Below are 23,653 nucleotides of genomic sequence, written 5' to 3'. Positions count from 1 at the left end.
TTATCTTTGCTCACAGTCAAGTATAGAGGAAAACCTCGGCCGTGCGACAGCAGAAGATCAAGCCGAGGGCACTCTGTCCTTCAAAGTTTGGACAACCTACTTCAGAGCCGGTGGAAACGTGCTGTTGCTACTATTCACATTGGTGGTGTTACTGTTTTCACAAGTGGTCATCAGTGGATCGGATTACTTTGTAACCTACTGGACCCGGCAGGAAGAGCGCCGGGTTAGGGACCTACCGGTGAGGTACTCCACGGAGGATTTGCTCATCAGTTATGGAGTCATCATTTTTGGGGTTATCTTCATAACCACCTTCCGAGGGTATCTCTTCTTCAACATCTGCATGCGGGCTTCGAGAACGCTTCATGATCGCATGTTTGCCAAAATTTTGGCGGCACCAATGCGATTCTTCGACACGAATCCTTCGGGACGAATCTTGAATCGGTTTTCCAAGGATATGGGAGCCATCGATGAGTTGCTTCCCAAAGCGATTATGGATGCCGTCCAAGTACTGTTGATTATGGTTGGTATTCTGGTGGTTATCGCGATCATGAACCCGATTTTGCTACTTGCTTTACTTGGAGCAGTTATCCTGTTCGCTGCCATTTTGAAGCTGTATCTTCGACCAGCACAGGATTTGAAGCGGTTGGAAGGCATCAGTACGTATTACGTTCAACACTTTTTAAAGATTGTTTTAACAATTTTAAAATGTTGCAGCTCGTAGTCCAGTATTCTCTCACCTTTCGGCGACTCTATCCGGTCTATCAACCATTCGAGCAAGTGCGGCTCAGAAAAAGATCAGCCAAGAATTCGACGCCCTACAGAACGTTCACTCGGCGGTGTGGCAGCTGACTATGTCCAGTAACGCCGCACTTGGACTGTGGCTCGATTGCGTGAGCACCGGTTTTGTAGCTTGCGTAGCGTTCAGTTTTATTGCTCTTCATGAAGGTAACAAGTTTTAAAAAATCTACTGATAATTGTTAACTTTTAATTTTGTCGTAGACATCCTCAGTGCCAACGTCGGGTTGGCCATATCCCAGGCAATGATCCTCACCGGGATGGTTCAGTATGGAATACGTCAGACGGCGGAGTCCATTCAGCAGATGACATCGGTGGAACGAATTATGCAGTATACGGAAATTCCTTCGGAGAAAGCTCCTCCCAAAATACCACCAAAAGACTGGCCCTGGAAGGGGCAGCTAGAATTCCGTAACATGTCGCTCCGGTACGATGTTGATGGGGCCCCAGTGCTCAAAAACCTGGACTTAACAATCGAGCCAACTTGGAAGGTGGGAATTGTTGGTCGAACGGGAGCCGGCAAGTCTTCGCTAATTGGTGCTCTCTTCCGGTTGGCTCCGATCGAAGGAAAAATCCTGGTGGATGGAATCGATACCGGCGTTGTGTGCCTCGAATCTCTACGATCGAAGATCTCGATCATCCCGCAGGACCCGGTTCTGTTCAGTGCCACCATTCGGTACAATTTGGATCCCTTTAACCTGTACGATGACGATAGTATTTGGCGAGCAATCAACGAGGTCGAGCTCAAGTCGGCCATCAATGGGCTGGACTATATGGTGACTGAAAGTGGTACCAACTTCAGTGTTGGGCAGCGTCAGTTGATTTGTTTAGCGAGAGCCATACTCCGAAATAACAAAATATTGGTGCTGGATGAAGCAACCGCTAATGTGGATCCTCAGTAAGTATTTGATTTCGCATGAAACATGAGCGATACTTTCTTTTTAGTATACCCGTATAACTTTTAAATGCGTTGGTTAAAATTGAGCGAGATTTTGGCGAAACTAGTTTAGAGTGTAAAGTTCGCTTGTGACATCTATCTCGTACAATTTTTTTAATCTCCTATTTCTTCAAATCTTAGTAGTTTTTGATTTGTTTTTGGCCGAATTTTCTTCGGGTTTTCTGGATTTCCAGCTACGATACAAAACAATCTGTTTTTATTCATAATTTGCTACATTCAGTCAAGAATGTTGATTTTAATAGCAGGCATGGCTCTTGTCGTTTTGCCGATTGGTTTGGGCTTTTCCCGGAAGCTGACCAGACTGATCAAGGCAACTATGGATGGGCCGCAGTGCTGTGTGCGGATTTCGGGTGAATTGTCGAGTTCATTCAAATTGCGCAGGTGGCTTCGACAAGGCGATGGTCTATCTTCCATGATGGCGTGGCGCTAGAAGGTGTTATTCGACGAGCGGTGGGCGAAATACGGTGGGCAATTTTCAACAGATCTGCTTTGCCGACGACATTGCACAGTGGTCCAAATCAAACATTTAGCGAGACAAAATTAATAACTTAAAATCGGTACGTTTTAGACAAATCATTTGTTCTACAGAGTTACTTCATATAACAAGCGTTTTCTTTTTAAAAGGTGAATTATTAGGACGTGGCAATACCGTGGAAATTCGAGATACTAATTTCTATAGATTGTATCTTTTTAAGAAACTTTGCTGAACATACCAAAGTCGTAAAATGGGACGGTATCGCTCTATGATTTTTTTTTTAAATTGAAAAAGTAGGCGTGTCTAAAAAAACGGTTTTATGCTTATAACTTTTTCTATACAAGTTCTGGTGATTGGTGGTGGTCTGATTGGGCATTGAGTGTGATTCGGCAGAACAAAGGAAAAAATAGATTTCAAAGCTTTCCGAATTTTTGCACCAGAAGAGAATGTTTCATAAATTCGTTTAATTTGATCGCGTTTGGTAGAAGAAAAATGCTAGAGCAAAGAAAGTAAACTCGGTTCGATTGCCACAAACAAATGAATTTGAACGCGAGTGTAAAACCTTTCTCTAAGTGCTGGCGGGTTCGGATATTCAAATAGAATCGAAGATATATATTAAAAAAGAAGTTGTGATTGAGAGCTGAATGAAAAAGTGGAATTAGTTGCAGATGATTTTAGTTGAAAATCCCATGAAAATTTTTTTATCGTACCGATTGGGAAAATAAGGGTGAAACCAACTAAATAGTGTCGAAATGTCGGGCTTCAGAACATGCTGGAACATGTATGGTGGCAACAGCGAGCTAGCGGCTTTAAGCGACCCCGGTGAGATTGTTCCTTTTTACATTTTTTTCATAATATTTTAATTAGTTTGAACTCAATATTATAAGATTGCTTTAAGGACAACGACGAAGCCTTGATTTGCATGTACAAGTTATGTACGTCTACCCTTTTGTCGTGATTTTAATTAGGGTAAGTGAGCCTTAACTTGGCATGCTCCTTATCTTGGCATGCCAAAATGCATTTTGGTCATTTGTATGTCAAACATATGCCTAAAAATATAAAATAAATCAAACATAAAAGAAAATCGCATTTGTCTACATTCTGCATAGCATTTGTCCGCAATTGAATCTAAATAACTGCGTAATAAATTTTTTTTCACATGACGAACTCGAAGTAAAATTACGATTTTCGGAAAAAATCTGAAACAAACCTACCTTGCTAGTGCATCTGCCACCTTCGGATCGATTTAAAAAACACACTTCCCTATGAAAAAATCCCTAAAAAATACCGTTGGTTACAGCAAAACGTGGCAAAAAATATTAAATTATAACCTACTCCAAACAACGTACATATTTGATCTAAAATTGAAAAAAATAAAAACATTTTTTTCGCCTAATCTTGGCATGAAATTTCACTAATTGAGGTTTGTATGTATGTGTGAGAACGAAATCAGCAGGCAGATGGTAGCCGGCAGCCGGCAGCCGAATCGTCGGCCGTTAGTGCACAGTGGTCTTGAAATTTAAAACCAGTCGAAAATAAAAAGAATGATTGAATTGAAATAACTTAAAAATACCATAAATGCATTATGGACTATAATCATCTTAGTTGGAATTATAATACTAAAAGTTTAGCTGCCTTTTTTTTGGTAAATTTCTAGAACTTTTCCTCTCAACTTCTGAGCACGAAATCAACAGGATTCGGATCCGAATCGATATCTTGGATCTCAACGTTGAAGTAACTTTATCCACACCCAAAAAAGAAATCTACAAATGGAAATAAGGTTCAACGTATTTTGATTTCATTTTATTTGTGCTGGAGACAACCCCCTGGCAACTTGACAGTTCTGGCGAGTTTCGTGTGCCTGATTCAAAATCGCAGATGTCGCATGTGTACCGCTTGTTTACGTACTTTTCGAGCCATGCGTATGGAAAGGGCCCATCATCAAATGTGGTGCGAATCAGGCAAATTCATAACTTTCGAATGAATGAAGAAAAGATTCAACCGAAATTATTATACACATTCAATAATCTACCTATTCATTTATTGTATAGAAACAGTTTTTCCATAAAACAAGAAATGTTCTGCTATAATGTGAAAGTTTTGCCATTCTAAAATTTTCATATGTATCACAGTTTATGAAAATCACTTGATTATTGTTGTGGTAATGTTTTGTTTTACATTTATTGTGTACGATTGCCCACAATAGTTTCGGTGGAAGGGATACTTGTTCCGAAAAACTGCCGATTATCAGTGGATTATTTTGATCAGTCCAGAAGTTTTAGACCTAATAAATGACACAAAGATTTACGTCTGTGAGTCGTTTGCATCGACTTAACTTTTGAAAACAGATCGTTTTTACATAACTGAGCTAAAAAAATTTTAATTCGAATCATTTTTTCATTTGTTGAATCAATTGAAAGAGAATATATTTCAATATGCGTCCTTCCGACATGTTAAGTCGCTTGATTTTCGATTTGACAGAACCAGAGAACCAGAAAAAACTGGCACACGCGATTTGTATGGGAAACGTCAAGTTGCCAGGGGGTTGGCTGGAGATGAACATTTGCTGTTTATGTGTCGCTTTGAAAGGAATGGTTACAAAGTTCAAATTATGACATTCTAAATATTATGTTTATTAAAAAAAAGTAGTTGCATTACAATGTTTAAAAATTATGTTATTAAGAGCTAAATTTTATTGTTTTCAATTTCATTTGAAATCAAAAATAATATTTTGACCAAGTTTGTTTTAAATTATGGATCACTGTGCATCAGCAGAGGTGACGACGTTTGTTTTCCGTAGGAAAGGAATATGCGAAGGAAGCGCTGCCGAGTTTGGATGATGATTTTGCATGAGTGCGAGTGGGATGCAGCTTGAATTTCACCCAGCTTGTAAATTTGTTGTTCGCTTCCATTGGCTATAGTTCCCAAACGAACGAATGAGATGCAATCTATTTCTATCAGGCTGGCTGGAGTGAGCGATAGTTTGTCTTGTTTTGCTATCCGGGTGTACGCAAACGATTGCTAGAAAATTCCTAAGGGCGACATTTTAAATATGTAGGTATGATTCAAAGAATCGTTTGCTTACTTGAGTTTTAGCTTTAGCTTGCTTCTTGCCTCGGTCATAATGGTTTTTAAAATGTCTCTCCTTTTTTTATGGGAGTGAAATAAAAAAAATATGAACATTCACTATCGTATGTTAACTTCAATGGAAATAGATCTATCATGATTTCATTTTAAAAAATTGAACAAACGATTTGTTTGCTCGGTTAATAAACACATTTATGTTAACCAATGCAATATTTTGGAACCTTTTTGTTCTAGATTGTCATTCTGATAATAGAAATTTTAAACACACCTAAAACTGAAACAAACAAATGAAACTTTTTTAACGTAAGATTATAATTCTGCTCGCAAATATCAATTCTAAAAATTGGTTGACATTTCGTACTTTCGACTTTTTGAAAACAACACAGAACATTGTTGTGCTTCCTTCCAGGATATCATCAACGAATTCGTGGGGGCTGTTGTTGTATTAGTGAGGCAAATTTCTACTAGAGGCGGCCAATTTAAGGAACTCATAAATGGCCACAATTCGGAACGGGGGCCACAATAAGGAACATTTCAATCAATAGTTTGATCAGGTTTATATCAAATTATCCACCGCTTTAAAGCAAGGACATATTTTTACTACATTTCAGGCTAGTAAGCAAACATATTTGTCGAAGGACTTTTGAAGGTACATATTACAGGAAGACTACAATCATTGGAAATATAGTCAACCATGCCTTAGGGGCCAAGTTCGGGTACATTTACCCTATGTTCTCTTCATGTGTCCAATGCATTCTGATCAAAGCAAGCGGGGACAAATTTTACCCAGTCAAACCTTTTTTTCTTCTTCCTTTCTAACATAGTCATGTGTGGGTGCATCTATTCTCATTTAGCTCAATATTCCACGTGTGAATAGTGGCTCAATTATCTCTTGCGTATGGCATATTGACGCGTTTCACATGTGCGTTTCTTAATTATGTTCGCCGGCCGAACGCATCGGAGTGTCATCGGCTTATTAGTTTCTATGCGTGACGAAATTTGTTTCTCGGGAAACTCAAGATTATCGCAACACCTAAACAAAATGAAAAGGCACCAACAAAGATGGTCTTTTCCGAAGTACGATTTACATTTTTTCAAAACTGAACATACGATTTCATCACAGATTTCATATTCATATTTCATATTACAGACTTTTGGGTGATATATGTGGAATAATAAATAATAAAATGTTGCATCTTATGAAAAAGTATCAATCGTTCTTCAATTTAAAACTTATTTTCGCTTTTTAAATATTATATTTTGAACTTTTAAATAAACCTAATAATTCAGTTTAACTCATTTTATCGATAATGAACATTATAAAATAGGTGCAAATTGTATCAGGTTGCATTGGAAACATTTCCACAAAAATTCCGTTCCTTGTTTCAAGGTAGGAATGGTTAAATAAATCGCGTAAAGTATTTGAACGGTTTATTTGGAGTTTATATCACGGAAGGCTCTTCGTGATTCGGTCCGCGGGTTTTTCAATTTTTCCACGAATTGTGTGTGTGTGTGTGTGTGTGTGTGTGTGTGTGTGTGTGTGTGTGTGTGTGTGTGTGTGTGTGTGTGTGTGTGTGTGTGTGTGGGGGGGGGGGAGGGGGGATTTAAAATTCTTTTCCATGTTTGATGTTTTCTGGCTTTGAAATGACATTTTTTATATTTCAGCACATTGGAATACCAGATTACTGCCGAAGTTTTTATCATTGTCTGATATTTATTGCCACCTTAGCACATTTTGGGAACATTCATTGGATGTTTTATAATTATTAATTATGCGTAAATTTCTTCCATGTTTCATCTAGAATTGTATGATTATTTTCAAAATTTCTCTTTCACAGGCTTGTGTTTTAACAATAATTAATTTTTTAATATTTTTAGCATGGTTTATATCAAAAGATGAGGCGACATGACTTAGTCTTGGTCTTTCACTCGATAACTGGATGATTCTTTTTGCTTTAGTTGGCATATTTTGTAATTCCAACATACATATATTATTCCGCTTTATTTCCATTCATTGCATTGCTCATTAAAATTTCAAATTTAATTTTGATTCAGTAATTACTGTAATTTATCTGGTTTTTTGTACATGGTATAACAAATTCATCGTTTTTTTCTTGAGTGTTTTTATTATATTTTAAATTACGTTACATTGAAATTCATGTAGTTTCCAGCTATCGAGATAGACGAATAGGCGATTTACATTTTAAGTAAAATCAGAACGGGAATGCCTTCCACTTAAGTTATAAGTTTAGCAGATTAATGGACATTTGTCTGTTAAAACTTTACTATAAAATAGTGCAGTTTTCCTTTTTCAGGTCATTTTCAAGTTTATTACCCACCGTGTTAAATCCGCCAATTTCCTTTATAATAAAATAATGCTTCCGAAAAATGTGTTGAAAACTGAATTATAAAATTAATGTGTTGATCTTTAGATATTATTAATATTCTATTGAAAAATTAAGAAACAATTTTTGTTCCAGGGCTATTTCAAATTTGCTCATATAATCCAATTGTTTATCTTTCTTTTCAACAAAGTTGTCGTTGTTGTATGTTCATTATCGTTAATTTCTTGTTTCCTTATATATTTGGCTCTCAATCGTGTATTCTGTGTTTATTTTTTATTCCTACTCATTATATCAATAATGCATAAACGACATGGTAGAACATGAAAATTTATCTTTAATTCCATACAGGTAGTGTCGGAGCATGGATGGACTTTGCAAATAATACGATATTTTCAACTATTTAAGAAATACCTAACGATACTTTTATTATAGGTCTGATAAGCAATCTCGTATTTTCTTCATAAATTTTTTTTTCAATATTTTCTATATCTTTGTATCAACCAATAACAGCTGTGATTTGTAATAATATAAAAATTGTTTGTTTTAGATCGGACGGAAAGTGAACAGGTTATGAAATTTAACAAGGTGAGTTCCAGCTACAGGTAAGCTGAGAGTGTCGAGAGGTAAGACAGGTAAAAAGGTAAGGTTATTTTACCATACAAATATTTCATTGAGTAAATATATCATATAAAAAACGTACAAAAAGTTGCCAGCTGGGCAGGTATCTACACGGATGCGGAATACCTGTCGTAGATTCTTAACTCTAAATATGTTATGAATTTTATACGGCTGCGAAACAGTTTGCTCGTTCTACAAGTAAGACATACACCTACACGAAACATATTTATTTCATGTCAGTTCACACGAAGCCATGGTGTCGGGTATGTGATGATTTGCATTGAAGATTGGCCGAACTAAAAATCTAAAGGATGCAAATTAACGCATACGTTGGCGAAACTACGGTGAATCCGTGCACCCATGGTGGATTATCTACATACATACATACATACATAACTTTTTCTATACAAGTTCTACAAGTTTGGTGTGTTCTAAACACTTTTTTAACACAACAAAACACATATTTTTCTTGAAGACTGTGCATAGCTATCTTATTGTCTTTTGAAGCTAGGAGCATTATTGTGTGAAAACTTATCAATTTTTGAGCTACTATATCTCGAATTGGGGCAAACGAAAAAATCTGCTTTTTGCTGCATCAACTAGGTTGTAATACAAATATTAGATACAGAAAAAACTGGAGATGCGTTTTTTGTTTAACTCGAGATTTTTAATTTTCAATATTTTTTATTTTTATGTTTTTAGAAACAAAAAAGCCCGTATACAAATTTCGTGCTTTTATTTTTATTGAAATCACATTCAGTCGGTCGAATGAGAGTATTTATGCTTTATTTTTCACCATTCTCAAATATGCCCTTTATTAAAATACTGTAGCCAAAAATACTTTTTATATGAACAAATGCATTTTCATACAACAATAATGTTAAAAATGTGAAAATCAAATATTTTTAAATATACTGTGCACAGCTTCAGGCAGTTGAATTTCTTTGACCCTGAATTTTAGCTTCTCTCTCCGCTACAACTGGGTTTCTTCTAACTGAAAAAAAAAAGATTAAAACAAGAACTTATTTCATTTCGTAAGTCGAATTTTAACTTACGAACAAGCCAAGAAGGATATGTAGGAAACTTTTAAAAACAACTCCATGGATCACACGTACGCATGAAATGGGGAAAAACCATAACAATATTTATTAGGATTTTTCTCGTCGATTTGTTGCGGTTTGTTCAGCTTTTTCATAGATGATTTACCAATTTAAAAATTTTGAGAAATTAATTACTTTTGTATCAGCCATGGTAAACAGAAGTTCGCTTTTGATATTGGCAAATAAATTCTTGAACAACAAACATTTTGGACGTAATAATAAGAAACGCCAAACTTTCCTCTGGCGTCCACGAATCTACCGTGGGTTGTACAGACGCTTGCGAGGATGCGTCTGGCGATCTCGTCAGTGATTTGACTTTTTGCCTTACATTTTAGGTAATTTTCTACTAGCAATTAACTGTTAAAAAACACTGTATGGAACTTCCATTTCGCCAAATCGAATATATCTCTAAATTCAAACTCGCCAAACATAACATGCCTAATAGCACGCCTGCGCTTTCTGTAACTTTTATCTGCACAAAAGCTGAAGAAAAATTTTAATAACTTTTCAGCCGGGAAAATAGGGGGTTAAGAGGAGGATTTGATATTTTTTGTATGAAAAAAAAAATAAAAATAAGAAATGTTGGAAATTAAAAATCTCGAGTTAAACAAAAAACGCATCTCCAGTTTTTTCTGTATCTAATATTTGTATTACAACCTAGTTGATGCAGCAAAAAGCAGATTTTTTCGTTTGCCCCAATTCGAGATATAGTAGCTCAAAAATTGATAAGTTTTCACACAATAATGCTCCTAGCTTCAAAAGACAATAAGATAGCCATGCACAGTCTTCAAGAAAAATATGTGTTTTGTTGTGTTAAAAAAGTGTTTAGAACACACCAAACTTGTAGAACTTGTATAGAAAAAGTTATAAGCATAAAACCGTTTTTTTAGACACGCCCTACTTTTTCAATCTTGAAAAAATCATAGAGCGATACCGTCCCATTTCACGACTTTGGTATGTTCAGCAAAGTTTCTTAAAAAGATACAATCTATAGCTTTTTAGAACATTTCTATACTCTATCTCTTTACCGAAAGAAATTAGTATCTCGAATTTCCATGGTATTGACACGTCCTAATAATTCACCTTTTAAAAAGAAAACGCTTGTTATATGAAGTAACTTTGTAGAACAAATGATTTGTCTAAAACGTACCGATTTTGTGTTATTAGTTTTGTCTCGCTAAATGTTTGATCTGGACCACTGTGCATTGGTATAGTCGGCAGATCATGTGCGGCGGTAGAGGAGATCTATCGCAAACTGAAACGGGAAGCAGGAAGGATTGGGTTGATGATTAATACGTCCTAGACGAAGTAGATGCTGGCCTGCGTATCCGAGAACGAACGAACCCGCTTGTGCAGTAATAACAAGGTCATGATCGACGGCGATGAGATGGAGATAGTCGAAGACTTTGTCTATCTCGGCGCACTGGTGACCGCAGACAGTGACACCAGCCGTGAGATCCGACGGGGAGTAATTAGAGGAAGTAGTGCCTTCTATGGACCGTAGTCGAGAAGACTTAATCCCCGCACAAAGTGTAACCTGTACACAACGCTCATTAGCCCGGTTGTCATCTACGAGCACGAGACGTAGATATTGCTCGAGGAGGACCTGCGTACACTCGGAGTATTCGAGCGACTAGTGTTAAGAACCATCTTTAGTGGCGTGCAGGAGAACGGAGTGAGGAGGTGAAGGATGAACCACGAGCTCGCACGACTCTACGGCGAACCCAGTATGGACGCATACGATGGGCAGAACATGTTGCAAGAATGACGGACGACTGTCCTGCGAAACAGGTGTTCACTGCCAGTTCAGTAGGAATGAGACGAGCAGGGGCGCAACGAGCGAGGTGGTTAGACAAAGTGGAGCGTAATCTTGCATATGTGGGATGCCCAAGAAGTTGGAGAACGGTTGTCTTGGACCGAGCGAATTGGAGGAATATTGTTCATCAGGTTATGTCGTGAGACGGAGCACCAAATAAATTAAAAAAGCATTGGGCTGAACGCAGAACAGATCGATTGCTATGAGTTTAAACCCAGCTTAGGATACCAATTGGCTAAACTCGGCCACCACATCAATTTTACGTATTTTAGGTTACCACGATTACCACTTTAGTTTACTACACCCAAACAAAATAGTGCGAATGTCACTGCAACACTTTTTGGCGGAAAGAGTATTGACAGATGCATTGAAAAGGCAAAAACTGACCCTTCTGTCAGAAACACGGAGAAGCCACCAGAGTACTCGTCGGCATACCGGCAGCTAAAACTACTAAATAAAATTACACTACCACAATGTGTTAGAGAAGATTATCCAGAGTCGGATACGGATGAACACCGAAGGGTAAAGGTGAACTTCTCGACAAGCATTTCAAGGTCCAGAAAGGTTACTGCACAGTAGATGCTATTCGTTCCATCATCAGCATAGTGATTAAAGCCAGGCTGACCAAAAAAAGAAGGGATCGTTTCAGCACGGTTGTCAATCTGAACATAAAATATGCCTTCAATAGGCAGCGATTGCATCGCTTATTCGAATATGTTTCCCGGTGTATCTCTGTAGAAGCGACTTGCATATATACTAGCTACCGTATATGACCAACGTGCCCCAGTGGGTGTCCCAAAAGAACCAATACTGGGCCAGTTCTGTTTATTGTTTATAAAAAAAGAGCATCTGACGTAAGTGTCTTAATGGTTTACTTAAATCTAGGTCTACCTTAACGTACATTCTGAATTTTCTAATTAGTTGTTTCTTAACTGGTCACTTAAGTCAGATTCGATCAAGCGTTTAAATGTTGCAGTTGAGACATTAAAGTCAAAGAGAGCATAATGGCGTAAGAAGCTAATTTTTGCGGAACGTAGTGGGTCGTTGCTGCAATAGTGTGTATTTCTCGATTCCAGTGAAAGTCAGTCACGATTTCGCAGAGCTCTTTCTGGGGTATAAATATTACAGCGGGAGAGTATTCAAGAACAGTCGATTTTGTTTAAGAGAATTTTCGCCACAAATAGCGATTGACCGATGGAATGCCGATCCGACAGCATGTGAAGGCCAAGCAAAGGGCAACGTTGTGCATAAGGTGGCAAGTTTCGAGGATTATCCCACGGTACACCACGCAGAGCATAACGAACGAATTTCCGTTGAACCGCTTCAAAACGCGCTACCCATGTAGTTTCAAACGGCCACCACACCAGATTTGCAGATTCTATTATTGAACGGACCAGGCAGCAATACAGAGCTCGTAGGCAAACAGGAACTGTAAATTCTTTACTCAGACGTATGACAAATCCCAGCATTCGGTTAGCCTTCTCAAGTGTAGCACAGTAGTGACGCTTGAATGTCATATGACTATCCAAAACAACGCCAAGGTCCTTCATTTGATCAGCACGATGTAGAAATTCACCCTGGATATTGTAGTCGTATCAAAATGGAAATTTCTTGTGTCCAAATGTTGTGATACAACACTTAGAGATGCTTAAGGCCAATAGGTTAACAGCACACCAATTTACAACCGTATCAAGAAATCGCTGTAATATCTGACAATCTCCCAAGCTGTTAAAGATAAAAAAAAATTCAAATCGTCCGCAAGCAGCGTGTTAATATCAGTACAGAACAGGGTGAACAATAAAGGGCCCAAATTACTTCCTTGTGGTATCCCTGAAGTCGGAATGAAGTCTGGAGATTCAGAGGATCCGATTTTAACAGCGAGGCGACGATTACTTATATAGCGTCTGACCCAGGCGTTTCCCAAGCGTTTTAACCTTAAAAGTAAAATTAAGTGATTCACTGAGTCAAATGCCGCAGTGATGTCCGTGTAAATTGCGTCGACTTGTTTGTCAATATCCATATGAGATATGCAGAATGATGTAAACACTGTCAGCTTTGACGTAACCAAGCGTTTCGGAAAAACATCCGAGTTGATTGTCCGAAATAGAGTTCCGGGAGGCTGAAAACATAAAATCGTAGACAATTCTCTCTAAGACCTTCGAGCAGGCAGCTAGCGATGTAAAACCTCGATAATTGCGCATCTCTTGCTTATAACCCTTTTTAAAAATTGGGCTCATGAAGGATCTTTTCCAGGTGGCAGGAAACTGATGTTGTTCTGAGGCCTGATTGGAAATACAACTAAGAGGTTTTACAAGTAAAGTGCAAAACTTTTTTAACACACCCTGTCCTGTCAGATGAGGTAGAGTACTTCAAATTCTGTTGAACATTACGTTTGACGATCTACAAAGGATAAGCAAATCAAACTTGTGAGATGCGTGGATGACGTCGTCTTTTTAACGACGGGCTTTTCTCCAGAAAAAGTTTAGCTGCGGAAAATTGGATACGCTCTTAGAGCATGCGACTGCCTCGACACAAACCCAAGAAAGTACTGACCACCTACTTGTTCTTAATGCGACCAGGTAATATAGCAGTTGGGTAGTGCGATATCGAGTCCAAGCGCACGATCAAGTAGCTATTTAAAACCGACATTATGAGCTCCGAATGAACGAGCGTGATCTCGTCAATCTTTCGATACGCTTCGGTCGCCTGACAAGCGGCTTAGGATAAGCTATGGATCTTGCAGAGAATAAGCAGACTGTTGAAGCTGTCGGCTATTGACGAATATAGGTCTGCCTTTTCTGAACCCGTCCGTGTAGCGTCATGCCCTTCTTAGTTTTGTTAAAGGGAGGTATTAGATGATAAATGAAAATGAAGTGACGCCTAGCCTGCGGTACGGTAGGGAGGTCTCAAAGGCCGGATGGCAGCCGTTGTAATGAGTAATGAAGGTTCTGAAACCTAACGTCGAAAACTGATTTATTAGATAACACGAATACACACTGTGCTACTAAATGGCGCATTTCATAGCTGATCACGGATACTTCATTATATACCAGTATTGATCTGGACACTTGGCTACTTTTCCCGACTTGACACAAATAAGACACCTAAACACGAGCTGTTCAACTGTTCAACGTTTAAGGAAGCACACTCCAACGTACTTGTCGCCTCCGGCAGGATCCGTTACAACACTCGATAATGTGATGCAGAGGATGTGCGATCACGCAAACGCTCCGATCGCGGTCAGCGATGGGTTGGCCCACGGTTGAATACTCTATCACCGGGGAGCTATTGAGCAGAGTGCGTCGATTTTCGCGGCTGAAGCTACAAGGCACCATCTACAAGTCATAGGTGGAAACGGAAACCCTTTGATACGGCGCAAGCAATGGTAGGATTTCTTCATCGTTGGAGAGCATCGGAGTAGTAGCGTCTCCTATGATTGCAGTTGTGAACCGACTTCTCCGCAATGGACATCGTATGGAGAGGGGATACTTTTTTGGCTTTAAATACGCTCGGATCAGATGGTTCTCAACACGAGTTGAGTCGGTGTTGGTCGCGAATCATCCGAGTCGAAGCCTAAAGTCCCGATGTGACAGGCTTAAGACAAGAGTAACTTACTCTAGATCGAAATACGACGAGTAGAAGATCAGATCTCGACATATTATGAGGAGATATTGAAACTTTAGTCGGTAAAGGCAGTTTTTTTTCCTGGAATTTACCACACCGTGGCATTCTTCCCTTTTCCTATCTTTGTTGTTGGGAGTGAACAATTAATTCTGACGGAAGTCAAGTCCAGATTTGTTAGGACAGCTATCTGTTACGGTACATAGGTCCGGCTTTCAAGGGAACAGGTTGTCCTGATGGCAGTCAAGTCCGGATATACAGAATCAGATTGTTCAAACGGCACACAGGTCCGGCTATGTTGAGAAACGAATTCGAATAACGGTGTACATTTCCGGAAATATGGACAACAAGAAATCGATAAGATTTAATTAGGTAGAGGTCATTGAGGGTACGCTGAAAAAGGATTTGAAACACTTCTGGCACGATTATCATTTTTTGTCAAAGCACTTCCAGCTTAGAAAACAGTCAATAACCAATTGACCGACTGTGATGACTTTTATTCATGTAAAAAATACACTACAAACTATTTTCACCCAAAATTGTATCAATTTAAACCACGCAAGTGTTACATTTTTTTTTTTAAGAACAATGATTATAATTTATAAAAAATAAAATAAAATCTCTTTTTATCCTCCAGAACCGACGCCCTCATTCAGAAAACGATCCGCGAAAAGTTCAAACAGTGCACGGTCCTCACCGTCGCCCATCGGCTGCACACGGTCATGGATTCGGACCGGATCCTGGTGATGGAAGCTGGGGAGGCCCGTGAATTTGATGCACCACATGTGCTGCTGCAGCATGAAGGAGGCATCCTGCGGGATATGGTGGAAGCAACGGGCCCAGCCGAATCGGAATCTCTTAAAACCATCGCCTCGGATACGTACGCTCGGATGGATCAAAGCAGACACTTCCCGAACGGACTGCCCAACCCGTGGCGATTTAGCAAGGAGGAGTAGGGAAGGCAACTGTTAGTTAGAAGTGTGTTCATAGAATTAGGTCGATAAGCCAAATCGTGAAGTGCCCAGGGACAATGCAGTTTTACAACCACAAACTCATACAGTTATTTTATGATATTTTATATGGCATCTTTAGTATTTGTACAAAAGAAAAACTCAAACAGTTTCTTCAACCGGTTCCGGCTTTTTCTTTTTACCGAAACAACTGAAACCTCCTCCGGCCGCTTTCTTTGCTTCTTTGAGGTCTTCTTTGGTGACTTGAGTTCCTCGAATTTTCTTTTTGAACTTCGGTGGGAAGGTGATGCTTTCCCAGGACGTTTGCTCCTGCAATTGCAGCGCTCGACGTCGTTTGATTGCTTGGTCGCGAGCTATCTTCAAGTGTTCCACGCAATTGTGAGGTGTCGGCTGTCTCCATATTGGCCCCGGTTTTGTAATGCAGCATGGACAGCACATTGCCATGCAAGCTTTTCTTCTTCTTCTAGCTTTGATTTTGTTTTGTGCTGCTTTCTGCTCTTGCAGGGCTTTTTGCTCTTCCTGTTTCATTCGCTTTTGTCGTTGTTTTATCATTTTGTCTCTTTCCTTGCGATATTGGTCATTTTTGGAAGGCTTCTTTCGACAGCTACAGGAATCTCGCTTTTGACTTTCTCTACTACGAGTTCTCCTTTCACGCTTGGCCCTTTGCTTTTCCATATACTCTATATCTCTCTTCCTTAACCGGTAGACAGGCTCTTTCGTTTCCTCTTGCTTTCGGCAGCAACTGCTCAGTCCACCTCCACCGGTTTTCTTTTTCTTATTGACGAACCGTTTGGGGCCGACCGGAAGTGGCGTGCACTCACCGTGGGGATCATATTTTGCGCACTCACAAACATCCTGTTTGCCACGAGCAGCCGTTTTGGCGCCGAAGTCCTGGCAACGGGTGGCTACATGAACGTGCCGGCAGCCATGATTGAAACGATGCTTGGGGCCGGATGCTTTGCAACCATAGCTTGTTGCCAGCGGTTCTGAAAATGATATTCGGGATAAAATAACCTCGCTAAGGTTCAAATAAAATTCAAAATGTACTGAAACTGAATTTAATTTCTAAACTGGATTGGAAATTTGAACTCAAAATTGTAACACTTTTTCTAAATTCATGTTTCTAATTCAGGATAATTGTGGAAATTTATTCCGGAGCTTTTCTTTTTAACTCTGGTTCTAAATACTACTTTTGCTTTTACGAAAAATTTAATTCTAAGTTTTTACTAAAATACAAATAGTATCGTTTTTTTTCTGATTCTCTCTAGCACTTTTTTACATTCATTACTTACTTGTGATAGCTTTCTTTGTTTTAGGTTTCTTAGGTTCTTGATAAGCAGGGCTGCAGTAAGTTAAAAAAAAATAATACATATCGATGAAAAAGAAACAAAATTTTGTAGCGAAGTTTTACGAAGTATGTACTCACAACTTCTGAGAGATGTATTCCTTGAAAACCTTCACATACGGACCACCTTGGAAACATTCGTTTCTAGGCACAGCCACAAAGGCAGCATCCTCGTGGATTTCGTTAATCGAGCGGAGCAATTCACCGAACAGTGTGTACACCCTGAGTAAAAGATCAATAATTTCCTCATTAAGACACTTTAAATTCACACATAAACCCAAACAAAAAATTCTTACACATAACCATTGTAGTAATGCAGCCTGTTAATCCGTTCTACGATCTGGTTTTCTTCCAGCTTCTGTCGATCAATCAGAACCCGGTACGGAGGCTTGAAAGGTTGCCCATTGGTGAAAAAATAAATGGGGAATTTGGATTTCGACATTACGTGATTAATTTAGAGGGGGATGGAGGGAAAAGCTAACAACAACGAAAGTCACTGCATCGTTTTTCAATTTTTTTACTCCCTATCATCCGGGGTCCAATGGGTTCTTTGATGAGAAAGATTTCTTCATACAAGTGACAGAATTTTAAACATGTTTTATAGCAATGGAATGTGGGAGATGGCACTGATTTTGTGTTGGATATTTATTAGTAAATAAATTAATTTACAAATTATTATAAAACGTTCGAAACCATATATCTGACATAGAAGCGGAAGCACGTGTAAACCCCAAACAATTTCTTATGCATTCTCATTTTTTTTTCATCTGATATCACGCCACACTGTATTTTTTAAGTAACACGTCTGATGATCGGGTTGAGAAACTATTGACAGCAGTACACGAGGAATAAAATAATTTTAAGCATCAATGAAGAAAATTAAACATGTTTTAACCAGGGTCATTAGAACATAATGTAGGTACACACACACCTCGATTTTGACCAAAACTGACAGCAAAAGCATGGAATTTGGCTTAACCAATTGAGAAACAGCATTTCCGTCAACGTCACACTTTTTTCTTAACTTTAATATAACTTTTGCAACAATTGATCTCTAAAAACTATTGAAAGTATTATTATCAAAAGGCGTTGGGAACAAGACTCTATTTTTCAGTCATCTAGAAAAACCCATATGATCTGTCAAAACTTAGATAAATTTTGTGTAATTTGCGTTAATGACAAACCACCTCGGTAGCTCATCAGCGATTCCATCGCCTATGGTTTAATTCAAGAATGATTTGGATACCAGCATGCAAAGAACAAAGAATGTTTCATCTTAAATCTGGACGCATTAAAACGGGTTCATCTCGAAGCTATGTAAACGGAAAAAAAAGTTTTGTAATCAAAATGTAGGGTTTTTATTGCACTTCAAAGGAAAAATAAGAAAAAAATTATTTCGATGTTGTTTTGATGAAATTCCGAACTTTTCGTCTAGAACCACTCATCATAGTTTGGACACCCTATTCACTGACCTCAGCGGCCTTTTTGTCCCACAATCTCTTCATCTCTATTGTATTCAGAGTCGTCCTACCATTTTTCTTCATCTTCTACTTGACAATTGCCCAAAATTTTTCGATGGGGCGGAATTGAGGGCAGTTGGGTGGGTTGATGTCCTTTTCGACAAAATCCACCCGTTGGCCCAATACCACTGTAGTACCTCCTACAGTAGTAGGCAGCTTGCCAAATCTGGCGAAAACTTTACTGGTCCTTTATGAGATCTAATGTACGAAAAAAAAAACGTTTTTTAAGGCACTCCTCCTTGTACATTTCGGAGTCCATGGTCTTGTTTTTCACAAAAACCGGGGTTTTTCGTCCGCAGCTGCAAATACCTTGCCAAATCAAGCACTTTCTCGCCAACTTATCGGCAAAAACGAATTTGAACTTGGCAGGGACATGACCCCGACCAGTGGTTTTGTAAAATTTTTGGCCAGGAAGCCGCCCAAAATCAGATTCCACGATTTTTGGACCAGACCACGTCGGGTTTTTGATGTGGGTGTCCAAAATTAATTTTAGCCTCGCGCCTACATTACGTGTAACTTTATTGGAACAAAACGAATCGTTATGAAATTTTCAGCACTGATAGAGGAAACATTTCCGAACAAAGTACTGTCAAAACATTCCAGATCCGACAACTAGGAGCGCTATGGTATAATAAACAGTGCGTCCAGATTTTGAATGATCTATGCTTTAGGCCTGGTAATCCCGTTACTCAAACCCCAACAAAACTCTCACTCAGTAGATAGCTACCGACCCATTACCCTCCTCGATTGCTCCGGCAAATTTATGGAGAGGATAATCAATCGACGCCTTAATACTATCCTGGATAATTAAAAGCTCCTCGACTCACGACAGTTCGTCTTCCGCGCCCGGCAGGTCAGTAGACGACTACTTTGATGATCTCGAATCTATTCTGACCGACCACTATCTTAAATCAAAAACACCCCGTCGAGGCCCTTTCACTCGACTTATCGAAGGCCTTCGATCGAGTCGATCGCACAGCCATTCTCAACCAAAAAGTCAACTGGAACATTGGCGCCCGAATGAACCTATACATTAAAAATTTCCTGTCCCAAAGATACTTCCATGTCCTTATAAACGGCGTGCGCTCTCATATACGGCCTGTTCCGGGCGGCGTTCCCCAAGGCTCGGTCATAGCACCAGTCTTGTTCCTAATTGCCATTAACACCCTATTCGAAACAATATCCGACAACATAAAAACTTTAATATGTATACGCCGACGACATCCTCTTGTTATCTATCTTCCCTTTCCCCAGACTTCAACATGCGGTGGACCTGGTCGCCAAGTGGCCCCCAAAAAGGCTTCCAATTCTACCTCAAAAAGTCAACCCTTCATCACCTTGGCCCTAATAGGAAGAAATTAAAATAAACTGCAACCCCTTACGATGTCGAGGGAAACTATCCCACTGGCCCGTTCCACCCGCCTACTGGGCGTATACGTACCCATGCGTATGGATCAATGACCGCCTTAATTTCCTATGTCATCTGAACAATATCCGTAAAAATGCCGTCAACTAAATAAATATCCTCGGTATTCTGACCAACAAAATCAGCGTAGCACATCGTGACTCTCTCTTCCGGTTCCTCCACGGCTGGCTTATTCCCTCAACTTCCCTGTGGGAAGTGATAAAAAAAAGCTAAAACCACTGTACAATGAATCATAAGCTCCGCCTTCAGATCAAGTCCAATCCCATCACTGATGGCCAAAAGTGGTCAACTATTTATTATCTATTTATTTATTTCTTGTACATCAACAGATCACATATTGATCGTAAGGAAAAAAAAATTAAAAATTAAAATTAAAGACACTACAAATACAATTGTCTACACAAAACTTGAAGCTTTAAGGATTTTTCTTCGGAATGCATCCCTCGAAACGTCAAAATCAAAATGTTCGGAGTAGCGATTATGTCTTGATTACACCAATATGTGCTGTGTTAGCCCCATAATTATTCAAACGAAGAGGGACGTAGAGCTGGAAATCACGATTTCTCAAACCACGTGGTCGTATGTTGAGTTGAAGACCTTCCAACAGTGCGGGACAATCAGTTCTGGATGAAAGCAAATAAGCTACGACAGAGGCTCGTGCGGCGGTCCTGCGGGCTTGCAGCGTGTCGATGTCGATTAAGCTACAGCGGCTCTCGTTGGATAGCCTCAATACGCTCGGAGCCGTTTTGGTAATAAGGGCACCAGATAGCAGAGGCGTATTCAAGGGTCGAACGAACCAAACTGCAAAACAGACTCTTCAAACAGTAAATATCTTTGAAGTCTTTCGCCATGCGGAACAGTAGACCTAGGCTTCTAGAAGCTTTATCGACGATGTAATTGGTGTGAATCATGAAATCCAACCGTTTGTCAAGAATAACACCAAGATCTTTCACGTGCTCAACTCGAGCAATAGCCTCGTCGCCGAGAAAATACACTGCATGCGCAGCAAATTCTTTTTCCCGTAAGCGGCTTTCATCAACCGCTTACGGGAAAAAGAATTTGCTGCGCATTTACTACGATTCAAGAGGTTGAACTGGTCCTGCAGGAACTTGGCATCGTCAGGGCCGGAGATGGGATAAAACAACTTCAGGTCGTCTGCGTAAGCTAATTTTGGACCATCGAGGAGCAGCAGCACGTCGTTGAAATAAATCAAGAATAGTATTGGTCCTAAATGGCTCCCTTGAGGCGAAAAACAGGTTCGAGAAGGATTCTGCTGTTTGGACAATAAGTTTCCGACCTAGCAGGTAGCTGCGAAACCATTCCAGTAGAGACCCACAAAAGTCAATGCGATCGAGTTTGGCGATAGCAATTTCATGGTTCATTTTGTCGAAAGCGGCTGACAGATCGGTGAAGATGGCGTCTGTTTGGAATCCTGAAGCAAAACTGTTTTGCACCTTAGACGTAAACGCCAGCAGGTTCGTGGTCGTAGAGCGCTTAGGCATAAAGCCATGTTGATCATAAGAAAAATATGGTTTGCATTACGATAAGATAGGGTCTTAAACAACCAGCTCAAATAACTTGGCAATAGCACATAAGGCAGAAATACCGCGATAGTTGTTGATATTCCTCCTGTCGCCTTTCTTGTAGACCGGAAACATGTAGGCTTCTTTCCATATAGAGGGGAACGTAGGCGTGTTGAGCGATGCTTGGATTCGTTTTATAGGTGTTAGCATATATGATATGCAGCGCTTCAAAAAAGTGGCTGGTATACCGTCGCACTGTTGCACTATTTAACTGCTCCGAGGAAATTAAGCCAGAGTCGAAAATACTACGGAATTTCTGTGCGAAGAGATTACAGATTTCACGGTCCGATATCGCCGACGTATCATCCAAGAACATGTATGATGGTAAGCCCTTGATGTACAGCCAGAAAGATTTAGGTTTGGTTTTAAAACCACACTGAATCCGGATTAGGTAGCTCTGATAGCAACCAGTAGATTTCGTGCTGTTGTGGGGACCTCGATCACAACGGAACACTGTGTAGTCCGAGACGAAAACCTGACTGGTAAGGGTCCTGTTCTTAAGCCAAGTTTCGCGCCAAGCGAGCATATATTCTCTAACACAGGCATTGATGCCGCCGACGTTCTGATAGTAGAGATTGATATAATCACGTTTACCGCCATGCAAACCGGGTTGTTGTACACTGGAACTGGAAAATCCATCACGGAGAGGAAAGTCAGGCTGGAGAACCCCTACGCTACAGCTCAGGGCCGGGACGACTGGTGACGTTGGCAGGAATCAACGCGACTGAGTCGAAGGGCACAGGGGTCTCCGAAAGGCCCAAAGCGTTGCGTCCCGGTGATGAAGTCCCAGTGGAAGTCGTGATGTTCTCGGGATGCGAGGAAGAACAAACCGAAGTATTGACGAGCGCAGCTTGGAGATTACAATCGAGTGATGTTCTGTTGGGCAGAAATTTATTACGCAAAAATAATGTTCTAGACGAAGCAGAGTACTTGCCTGAGCATGCAGGCTGGAGAACCTCATCGCCACGATCGAACTCAGGGCCGGGACGACTGCTGACGCTGGCAGGAAGCTGCGCGACTGAGTCGAGGGGCTCCGAGGTCTCCGTAGTGCCTAGTTCTTTGCGTCCCGGTGAAGAGGCCCTTGTCGGTAAAGCAATACTACTCAAATGTAGTTGAAATTCGATGAATCTTTTAAAAGGCAACTGCCCTTGATCTATCTCCTCACTAAACACGTTATAGATTTTAGATAAGGTCACTCGCTAACGGTGGCTCCAGAGATACCCCACTAGTTGAAAGAACTGATCACCAAAGTCAAGCTTATTGGTGAGCCCCTTCCCTCTATCTGTACAAGAAACGCTCCATCAATTAAATATTGGAACGACACTAATCCAAAAGTAGATCTGAGCCTAGGCAAAGTAATCAAAGCCTCAGCAATCGCCCTGCCATACTTTTATCAACTCGTCGAAGACAAAAACTCGAACTCCCTACACAACTATACCGACGGTCGACAGCTCTAGAACAGCTGATGGAAGCCCAAGCAACCAAAAGTCACGTTTTTACTTAAAGATGGAACTCCGAAGTTCACATTTGGCTAAAAAAAAGTTTTACGGGAACTTCAGGTGACTCTTGTCGCGTAAAAGCTACTTCCATCGCCCTTTGAAAGGTTAAACTATCGGTAACGGAACTTCGAAGCGCTTTTAATGGAACTTCTTTCAAGAAGGTCGATTACGTTCGCGTAACATTCCAAAACGCTCCATTAAGATACTTGAAGGTGTTTTAAAGAACCTATATGGGAAATTTAAGCGACATGTCAAAAATGTCTTTCAAGAAGGTCGATAACGTTCGCGTAACATTCTAAAACGCTCCATTTAGATATTTGAAGGTGTTTTAAAGAACCTATATGGGAATTCTAAGCGACATGTCAAAAATGTCTGTCAATTTCTTGTCATGGTATTTGTTTTGTTTATATATATCTGTACTGATATTTACAAATGGAATTCAAGATTATTTCGAATTTTTCTTATAAATGTTAAGATATTCGAATAAATTTTTG

General features: G+C 39.8%; 2 protein-coding genes across 2 annotated transcripts in view; one reads left to right on the top strand and one right to left on the bottom strand.

The window, feature by feature from the left end:
* LOC129754213 (ATP-binding cassette sub-family C member 4-like) overlaps nucleotides 1-15,944 on the top strand; it is a 47,029-nt gene extending 31,085 nt beyond the window's left edge. Inside the window, exons 8-11 of the mRNA XM_055750118.1 lie at nucleotides 17-656; nucleotides 715-945; nucleotides 1,000-1,693; nucleotides 15,453-15,944. Coding sequence (XP_055606093.1) covers nucleotides 17-656; nucleotides 715-945; nucleotides 1,000-1,693; nucleotides 15,453-15,771 — 1,884 coding nt within the window. The 3' untranslated portion in view covers nucleotides 15,772-15,944. The remainder of the gene's footprint in view (nucleotides 1-16; nucleotides 657-714; nucleotides 946-999; nucleotides 1,694-15,452) is intronic.
* On the bottom strand, nucleotides 15,693-17,691 carry LOC129754225 (uncharacterized). The gene is made up of 4 exons (XM_055750141.1): nucleotides 17,428-17,691; nucleotides 17,213-17,353; nucleotides 17,079-17,128; nucleotides 15,693-16,772 (listed from the first exon to the last, which is right to left on the bottom strand). The coding sequence occupies exons 1-4, from the start codon at nucleotides 17,571-17,573 to the stop codon at nucleotides 15,928-15,930; spliced, it is 1,182 nt and encodes a 393-aa protein (XP_055606116.1). The 5' UTR covers nucleotides 17,574-17,691; the 3' UTR covers nucleotides 15,693-15,927.
* Nucleotides 17,692-23,653: the final 5,962 nt, after the last annotated feature.

Source organism: Uranotaenia lowii, chromosome 3, assembly GCF_029784155.1.
Source record: "Uranotaenia lowii strain MFRU-FL chromosome 3, ASM2978415v1, whole genome shotgun sequence".
NCBI lineage: Eukaryota > Metazoa > Arthropoda > Insecta > Diptera > Culicidae > Uranotaenia > Uranotaenia lowii.
Note: the sequence above shows the minus strand (reverse complement) of the source record. Positions and strands in the feature narration are given on the sequence as shown.

What these genes read in the sequence shown, in the direction of transcription:
- LOC129754225 (XM_055750141.1), bottom strand. Translation starts at nt 17,573, where the DNA reads ATGTCGAAATCCAAATTCCCCATTTATTTTTTCACCAATGGGCAACCT. An exon ending in CATTACTACAATGGTTATGT is followed by an intron (nt 17,354 to 17,427) that starts GTAAGAATTTTT and finishes TCTTTTACTCAG; the next exon opens with GGTGTACACACTGTTCGGTG. An exon ending in GAATACATCTCTCAGAAGTT is followed by an intron (nt 17,129 to 17,212) that starts GTGAGTACATAC and finishes AACTTACTGCAG; the next exon opens with CCCTGCTTATCAAGAACCTA.